Source organism: Octopus sinensis, linkage group LG24 (genome assembly GCF_006345805.1).
Source record: "Octopus sinensis linkage group LG24, ASM634580v1, whole genome shotgun sequence".
NCBI classification, from domain to species: Eukaryota; Metazoa; Mollusca; class Cephalopoda; order Octopoda; family Octopodidae; genus Octopus; species Octopus sinensis.
The window spans coordinates 15509453-15519527 of record NC_043020.1 but is presented as its reverse complement, the minus strand read 5'-3'; the positions used below and the strand labels follow the sequence as shown (position 1 = coordinate 15519527).

Below are 10075 nucleotides of genomic sequence, written 5' to 3'. Positions count from 1 at the left end.
TATATATATATATATATATATATATATATATATATATATATTATATATATATATTGAGATTCAGATTATAGCACCCATCACGTTGCTGAACCCTGAGGCCTTTGGATTCTGTTGTACCACATTCACATAAACAATGTCCAAAAATTGCCAACCATTCTTCTAAATATAGCTTAGAGTAGAAGCAATACTGGTTTTTTTAGTCCCAAGACATACAGCTGACATCACCAGTGAGATGTGGCAACTCTCTACATCTACTAAAATAAAGGTGAGGAGTTCAATATTGGAATTATTCCAAAATAAATTCTATTTTTTCTGGGGGTTTTTTTGTTTTATTTTTTTATTTTCTTTATTTTTGGTTAATTTGTATTTATTTTCCTTCTCTTCATTATTATTATTATTATTATTATTATTATTATTATTATTATTATTATTATTATTTCAGACAATGGCAGTTGTTAAGAAGAGGACGTTATGTTGAATTCAACTTGATTTATGACCGAGGAACCAAATTTGGTCTGAACACACCGAATGCTCGCTATGAAAGTATCCTTATGTCTTTGCCACTCTATGCAGTAAGTTACATCTTTAGATCATCATCATTATCGTCATCGTCATCATCATCATCAATCTCATCATCATCACCACCACCACCATCATCTTCATCATCACCACCACCAGCAACATCATCATCATCATTGTCATCAACATCATCATCAGAAGCAACAGCAGCAGTAGAGGCGCAATGGCTCAGTGGTTAGGGCAGCGGACTCACGGTCGGAGGATCGCGGTTTCAATTCCCAGACCAGGCATTGTGTGTGTTTATTGAGCGAAAACACCTAAAAGCTCCACGAGGCTCTGGCGACCCCTTTTGTACTCTTTCGCTCCAACTTTCTCTCACTCTTTCTTCCTGTTTCTTGTCCCCGACTTCCTATGCAACTGCTGAGCCTGGATGCGCATTCATCCATCCGTCGATGCTCTCGGTGTCGGGGGTTGACCTGCTTTCTCCTGTGCGGGTCTTACAAATAGCAAAGGACCACGCTTTGGATTTCTCCCACTGGGACGAAGACCGCTTCACTCAATAAACAAACAAACAAACAAGCAGCAGCAGCAACAACATCAGCATCATCGTCATCATCAACATTTAATATGCTAACTGCCACATGTACCACCAATGGTTCATTGCTTAGCTTTGCAAAGCAGCCAGTCACAGGACATAGTGGTTGATGTGTCAGTATCTATCATCCATGTTGGCATGGGTTGGATGGTTTGACAGGAGCTGGCAGAAACGTTAGCACGCCAGGCAAAATGCGTAGCCGTATTTCATCTGTCGTTACGTTGTGAGTTCAAATTCCGCCAAGGTCGACTTTGCCTTTCATCCTTTCGGGGTTGATAAATTAAGTACCAGTTATGCACTGGGGTCGATGTAATCGACTTAATCTGTTTGTTTGTCCTTGTTTGTCCCCTCTATGTTTAGCCCCTTATGGGTCGTAAAGAAATAGGTTTGACGGGAGCTGGTGAGCCAGAGCACTGTACCAAACTCTACCGTCTGCTTTGGCATGGTCTAGTTTTACAGCTGAATGCCCTTAACGCCAACCACTTTACAGAGTGTACCAGTTGCTTTTTTTTTTACATGGCATCAGCACCAGTGAGATCACCAAGCAAACTTGCAAAACCAAGATCTCTCAACTGAGAAGTGAAGTAGTATTGAAGGAGGTGGTTTTGTGCCAGGGGAGGAGAGGTTGAAATATCATAGAAAGACAGAAACAGGTGCTTTACTGTAGAGGAGAGACAGGGTTATCTCAATTGGGGGGAGAGAGAGAAAGAGGGAGAACAAGAGAGAGTACTTCCATATTTTCTCATTGCAGGTTTTTTTAGTTTACATACTACAATACACCACACCATACCACACCATACATTCAATAGTTATGAAGATCGCTTCACAACCGGGAAGTTGTGGGTTCGGTCCCAGTGTGCAGCACCATAAGCAAATGTCTATTTTTACAACCTCAGGTTGACCCCTACCTTCCCAGTGAAATTAGGAAGACTGAAATGAACTAGAAGCCCACCAAGTGGAGTGTACCTGTAATTGAAAAGATACAGCTAATTCTGCCTGAGGATTATGTTAAATGTACATATGTCTGTGAAATATACACAGAATCTCAGTGCCCTTTCAGGCATTGGTGTCACAACTAGCCAGTGGGCTAATTAAAAAATAATTGAAGTGACAGAAGCAGTATTAATACCCAAAGGGTAATTTTTATTTCCACTTAAAAGTGAATGCTGTGTTAGAACATAGAATACTGCAGTAGTTACTATGGTTGAAATTGTGTGAAATCTGGTTGTCCCAGTAACAGAAATGGTGGTTGACTTATCTCCCACTAGCAATATAAACAAAACTGCTTATATGCACCAAAAGTCCTTATGAGAGGTTCTCTCATATGGACATGAGAGAACCTCTCATACGAATATTATACATTGACCAACTGATCGTGGCCGTTTACCAGCCTGCTCTGGCTCCCGTGCCGGTGGCACGTAAAAAACACCCACTACACTCACTGAGTGGTTGGCGTTAGGAAGGGCATCCAGCTGTAGAAACACTGCCAAATCAGACTGGAGCCTGGTGCAGCCTCCATGGCTTACCAGACCCCGGTCGAACCGTCCAACTCATGCTAGCATGGAAAATGGACGTTAAATGATGATGATGATGATGATGATGACTCTTTTTTGATACAGCTGGGAGTGATGTAAAAGAGAATTGGCTGCTATTTCTAGCAAATTGAGTGACCAAGTTGAGGCTCCTTCTTTGTCATATTTTTTTTATTAACCTTTTTGATACCAAACTGCCCAAAACTGCTCTGAGCTCTTTGAGATAAATTCTTTGTGTTAAAGTGATCTAAACTAAAATCTCTCATTAAAATTTCATGTTAATTTATGTCCCAAATATCAGCTTAATGACAAAGTTATCTTACTAAACTATTCATCATTTTTCTAATTAACTTAAAGAAGGGCAGCATATATCAACAGAAATATTCTAAGAACTGGGTTAATATCAAAATATGAAGACTTGAATTCAGTACCCGTTCTAACACTTTTGCTCTTTTGCCTGTTTTTTTTACATATTGCTTATCTTGTTCCACTGTTTCAGAAATGGCTATATTGTCATAATCCAGAACCTGGTTCAAAGGAAGAAGAAATCACCTCTGTTCTTAAAGAACCCAAGAATTGGGCTTAAATTCCACTTTATATCCTAAATTTATACTCGTTACAATAGAATGTATTTATATATAATAAAAGAAAATTAAAATCCATTCTGTGTTTTTTTTTTTTTTTCAAAATTTTTTTTAAATCTGACCTTGAAAAATTTCTTCAGTAGTAATAAGAAACTGTAGCAGAAGCTAAACAACTGAAGGTCTTCAGAGAAGCCGCTCTTCATTCAAGTTTTTCAGCCCTTAACTCTTGATACTCTGAGGGGGTAAGGCTACATCCAAGTCATGACTCCTGGATATATCGATTATATCAACCCCAGTGCGTAACTGGTACTTAATTTAATCAATCCTGGAAGGATGTAAGGCAAAGTCGACCTCGGCAGAATTTGAACTCAGAACGTAACAGCAGACGAAATACGGCTACGTATTTTGCCTGGCATGCTAATGTTTCTGCCAGCTCGCCACCTTTGTTGCAATTATAATAATGTAAATATATGAATTTAAGTATGCTATTTATTTAGCCTTTCACTCTTTGTTGGATCATGAATCTGCTGGGGCCCCACCTCCAAGGACTTAGGCAATTATTTTGAAGTTTGAGTAAGTCGATGAGATTGATCCCAGTGCTGAACTGATACTTGTTATATCAACCCCGAAAGGAAGAAAGGCAAAATTCGATCCTAGCGGTATTTGAACTCAAAGTAAAGTCAGAAGAAATGCTGCTAACCCTAACCCTGACGCAGTAACGATTTTGTCAGCTTGCTACCTTGATATAACAACCGTATATTTGTTAAAGATTTACCTACACAATCGCACAGTAGAAGAATAACAATATAACTAGATTATGTCATCGATTTCAGCCCATAATTAATATTAATTCTTGAAAAAGCGGCGAGCTGGCAGAAACATTAGCATGCCAGGCGAAATGCGTAGCCGTATTTCGTCTGCCCTTACGTTGTGAGTTCAAATTCCGCCAAAGTTGACTTTGCCTTTCATCCTTTCAGGGTCGATAAATTAAGTACCAGTTGCATACTGGGATCGATCTAATCAACTTAATCCGTTTGTCTGTCCTTGTTTGTCCCCTCTGTGTTTAGCCCCTTGTGGGTAGTAAAGAAATAGGTATTTCGTCTGCCGCTACGTTCTGAGTTCAAATTCCACCAAGGTTGACTTTGCCTTTCATCCTTTCGCGGTTGATAATTTAGGTAATCGACTGGCCCCCTCCTACCAAATTTCGGGCCTTGTGCATTGAGTAGAAAAGAATATTAATTCTTTAATTAGGCAGTGAGCAAGCCGGGCGGGGTCTTTACGCTCCAAATTCAATTTCTGTCGAGGTCGACTTTGCCTTTCCTTCTTTCGAGGTCGATAAAATGAGTATCAGTCGAGCAGTGATGTCGATGTAATCGATTTATGGATCTTTTCGGTTTGAACGGCAGTTTTTAACATAATTTCTAGGTAAGTAAAAGATTTTAAACTTCGTATACTGGTAGAATGTGTTTATAAAGCATCTTTTTCTCTTGGCTTTATTGAGAAAATTCTATAGTTTGTAAGATATCTGTTGTTTTTCTTCTTCAATTTCTGCAATTTCAACCAATCACTGACGTCTATTGAGGTAAAAAAAAAAAACATTCTGTGCCGTATGAATATGTCCCTCGTTTAAGAAACAGATTGGGTTTATTTACATTTCTGAAGAAAAAAAGATACCCTTCCCCCCACCCCTAACCCTAACCCTAAAACAGATTGAAATGCAATAGATCGATAGTAGGGTCATAGTTACGGGTGACAATTTCATATGGCACCGCTAGAAAAAACTGCCGTTCAAACCGAAAAGATCCTCGATTTATTTCCTCCCCGGAATTACTGGCCTTGAACCAAAATGTGAAACCAATATTACTTTTTGAATAAGATAAATATATGTCTAAGAAGGACTATAGCTTTCGGAGAACGTTCTCTTCTAAGACTGCCTATTCAATACTGTTTTAAGTGAATTTTTACACTATTTTAAGAATAAAATGTTTTTAAAAATACACTTTTTAATGGAATTATATATTCTATGGTTCTTACTACACTTCTAACCATTTTACAGTTTTTAATTAATCCTGGAGTTTCCACAGGTACTGCAGAGGTATGTTAACGGCAATTACCAAGGGACGTAATCGTGATGTGCAAGTTTCAACTAGTTACTTCCCTTACAATATAAATCGTAAATTCATGCTTTCATGAATTATGTCCCTTTATGATCTTAGTTTAAAACGTTTAATGTTCGTCTCTATTTGTATATATACGTGTGTAGTGATGCCTTTACTACCATGAATCTCTAACTACAGCAACAATTCTTCACATACTTTTCAACAGTAACAACGACAATCACCAGCACCACCGCTGCCGTCGCCACCACGATCACCACCACCACAACAACAACTGACCCAGCATCACCCACTCCTTAATTCAGCCCACAGTTCATGGCCGGGTCAGCAGCCATTTCTGCGACAACAATTACAGCTACAGCAGGAGGCGCAATGGCCCAGTGGTTAGGGCAGCGGACTCGCGGTTTCGATTCCCAGACCGGGCGTTGTGTGTATTTATTGAGCGAAAATACCTAAAGTTCCACAAGGCTCTGGCAGGGGGTGTTGGCGACCCCTGTTTTACGCTTTCTCTCCAGCTTTCTCTTACTCTTTCTTCCTGTTTCTTGTCCCCGACTTCCTACGCAACCGCTGAGCCTTGATGCGCATTCATCCATCCGTCGATGCTCTCGGTGTCGGGGGTTAACCTGCTTTCTCTTCTGCGGGTCTTATGAATAGCAAAGGACCACGTTCTGCGGGTCTTATGAATAGCAAAGGACCACGTTTCGGACTTCTCCCACTAGGGACGAAGACCGCTTCGTTCAACAAACAGCAACAACAATTTACTCACGTTTTCACTAACTACTAAATCAAAAGAAATTCAATTTATTGCATCTTTAGCGACTTCAAATATTGTTTGTATTTTTATTTCAAAATTCTCGTACTGCGGAAGGAGGTGGGGCTGAGATTCTAACTGGGGGTGCTGAGCATAGATACGATAAATTGGAAGTTGTAAATAATGTGGGAGTTGTAAGGATAATTTACGAACACCCTGTACATAGGTATATATATATATATATATATATATATATATATATGGTGACCCCCCCCCCCTTCGGTCAGACACTGACCATGGGTTTGCACCTAGAGAGTTACCCTCTGAGGCACAAGTCTGGGCAAGGTTGTTTTATGGAAGACCAGCAGTCGCCCATGCATACCGGCCTCCCCTCTCCACGTCACCGATGTTGTCCAAGGGAAAGGCAAGGGCCGATACATCATGGCACCTGTGACGTCGCAACTCATTTCTACAGCTGAGTGAACTGGAGCAACGTGAAATAAAGAACACAACACGCACCTCGGTTCGGGATTCGAGCTCACAACCTCACGATCGTAAGCTCGACGCTCTAACCATTATATATATATATAATAATAATAATAATAATAAAATAATAATATTAGGGAATAAATCCACTCTAATTTAATATTATATATATATATATATATATATATATATATATATATATATATATATATATATATATATATATATATATCATTTTCGACTTTTCTCAGTTTTATCCATACACACACGGGTTTCAAATTTGGTCACAAGGCTAGCCAGTTTTGCGGCTTCAGGGCTCAATCGACCGATACTTATTCTATCGACTCCGAAAGGATGAAAAGTAAAGTCGACCTCAGCAGAATTTGAACTCAGGACGTAAAGGCGGACGAAATACCACTAAGCATTTTGCCTGACATACTAACGATTCTGCCAGCCCATCACCTTATCTTTTCCCCCCTTTCATTTGTTTCTGTTAAAAAACGTTCTTCCGAACATCAAACAAATATGCTCCTTGTTCCCCCACATGTCTTCGTCTTTTGTTTTCTGTACATTTGTTCTGTGCATTTGAACTATATATATACGACGTAAGAAATTTGAAAAGCTAAACGCGAAACCGGTCTTTCTTCTAAATTATGTCATTGTAAGAAAAAAATTTTAATATTCTTCAGACATATTGACTCAAATATATATTTTTTAACCTTCTGTAGTTTTTTCACTTTTTACTATTTTATATATATATATATATATATATATATGTACGTATGTATGTATGTATCCTTTATATATATATATTATTTATATATATATATATATTATATATATATATATAGGGAGAGAGAGGGGGGAGGGCCTTTACTGTACAGTACTGTTACTGCATATTCTTGCTCAGAGATTTAAAACTATATACATATAGTTGGAAATGGATGTGTGGCGTTCAATTAAATAATAATATAATACATATATGTATATATGGGTACAGGACGTCACCAACTGTGTAAACAACATGAAGAACGAAAACAAACGAGTTAAATACGCAAACAACGAGAGAGAAAATGGAAAACAAGACAAGTAAACACAGAGAACGACCTTTCATCAGTTGTCGGCTGTCTATTTACTCTTCATTTTGAGCATTCAACGACAATATGAGTCTTCAAAGAGAGTTGTTCACATAAATGCCAAAATTAAATTTTGGATTTATGGAGGGGCAAAGCTGGTAACAAAAACAGGACAGTGGAGACATGCGAGGAAACAGAACGAAAACAAAAATGGTGGAGTGTTAGTCCAGAACAAGGGTAAAATAGCAAACGCTGGGAGAAATATTTTCCTTGAAAAGAGAAAAATAGGAGAGAGAGAGAAAAAAAATCCAGTCCTTAGAACGTCGTGAGGAACAGAAAGATGGACGATGGTTACGTGTGAGCAACGAGAGAGAGAAAAAGTGAAAGGGGGAGAGAGAGAGAGAGAGAGAAAGAAAAATCCAGTCCTTAGAATGTCGTGAGGAACAGAAAGATGGACGATGGCTACGTGTGAGCAACGAGAGAGAGAAAAAGTGAAAGAGGGAGGAGAGAGAGAAAGAAAAATCCAGTCCTTAGAACGTCGTGAGGAACAGAAAGATGGACGATGGCTACGTGTGAGCAACGAGAGAGAGAGAAAGTGAAAGAGGGAGAGAGAGAGAGAAAGAGAGAGAGAGAGAGAAAAAAAATCCAGTCCTTAGAACGTCGTGAGGAACAGAAAGATGGACGATGGTTACGTGTGAGCAACGAGAGAGAAAAAGTGAAAGAGGGAGAGAGAGAGAAAGAAAATCCAGTCCTTAGAACGTCGTGAGGAACAGAAAGATGGACGATGGTTACGTGTGAGCAACGAGAGAGAGAAAAAGTGAAAGAGGGAGGGAGAGAGAGAAAGAGAGAAAACGGTGAAGGGGAGAAAAGGGAATTAGAGAAGGATTTGGGAAGAAAACAGTATAGAATCGCATCAAAAAGATTAAGATAAACTTGGAAATGGATACGTGGCGTTCAGTTAAATGATATAATTCCTCCTGCATCTAACAGCTCACCTGCGACGGACCGGGATCCCGTCCAGGTGGGGAACTTATACGCCAATGAAACCGAGAAACTGGCCCTTATGAGTCAAACATGGCTCGAGAAGGAACAAACAACAACAACAATAATAATTCTATTTATGTAATAATATAATATAATCCCCTAATATAATAAGGAGCGTAGAGTTTTTATATATTTGTACGTGTGTGGTGTGTGTTTGTGTGTGTGTGTTTGTGTGTGTGTGTGTTTGTGTGTGTGTGTTTGTGTGTGTGTGTGTGTGTGTGTGTGTGTGTGTGTGTGTCCAGAATCACGCCGAACGCGGAGGAGGAGAGAAAATTGTAATTCAGTGAAAGAGAAGTAGTGAGAGTAATGGCCCTGACTGAGAGAGAGTGAGAGAAAGTAATAGCAATGAGGGAAAGGAATGAGTGATTGATCAATAAGGAAGGAAGTGGTGAAAAAAATCAGTGTTTCATCTATCTGTGAGTATATGTGTGTATGTGTGTGCGTGTACAAGCGAAGTATGTGAATGTTTGTATGAGTGATTATTATGTACCTTATTTTGTACCTCATTTATATATAAAATACTACAATTAGCCGTCATTATTGACGGCACAGGGTCAGTTAGTATTAATATAATACATATCTTGTGTGAACAGTTATATGTTTGACTACTACTGTATGAGTTGGAGCTTGACGTAGATTATCATTATCCAGGCTGTTGCCAGCCTCGCCTGGCACCTGTGCCGGTGGCACATAAAAAACACCTACTACATTCACGGAGTGGTTGGCGTCAGGAAGGGCATCCAGCTGTAGAAACACTGCCCGATCAGACTGGAGCCTGGTGCAGCCTTCTGGCTTCCCAGATCCCCGGTCGAACCGTCCAACTCATGCTAGCATGGAAAAGTGGACGTTAAACGACGATGATATGATGATGATGAATGATGATGATGATGAATAAGCTTACAGTAGAGTGATTAGTCTGACACTGTACTTAACAGTGTTACTAATTATGTTATTCAGAGCATTTATTGTGGAAAATGAAGATAAACACCGCTATAAATATTTTGTTCCTATGTGCATCTCACCATTGCAGGATTTAATTTTGTTACTTAGCGTTGGATGTTCCAAGCGCATTTGGACGCATAACCAAAAAGGTGAGACCAACGTAGGAACTAAATATTTATACTGCGTATAACACACGAGTGTATGACAAACCCCTCATAGTGAAAGTGTAAAAGCGGACAAAACTCATATAGTGGAAGTGTACTTGTTAAATGATTAGATTGTGGCCATGCTGGGGCACCATCTGGAAGAATTTTTAGTTGAATGTATCGACCCCAGAATTCATTTTTAGGTGGCTCTCAACCAGCGCGGGAAGTTAAGCTTAGAAAGTCTCTCCACATGCTAGAAATAACAGTCAAATCTCTTGAATTT

The 10075-nt window shown here is 39.3% G+C and overlaps 1 protein-coding gene across 1 annotated transcript in view; it reads left to right on the top strand.

The window, feature by feature from the left end:
* The window catches only part of LOC115223849 (oxygen-dependent coproporphyrinogen-III oxidase), a 484483-nt gene extending 481175 nt beyond the window's left edge, over positions 1-3308 (top strand). Inside the window, exons 15-16 of the mRNA XM_036513000.1 lie at positions 443-572; positions 3146-3308. Of these exons, the coding sequence (XP_036368893.1) occupies positions 443-572; positions 3146-3232 (217 nt within the window). The 3' untranslated portion in view covers positions 3233-3308. The remainder of the gene's footprint in view (positions 1-442; positions 573-3145) is intronic.
* Positions 3309-10075: the final 6767 nt, after the last annotated feature.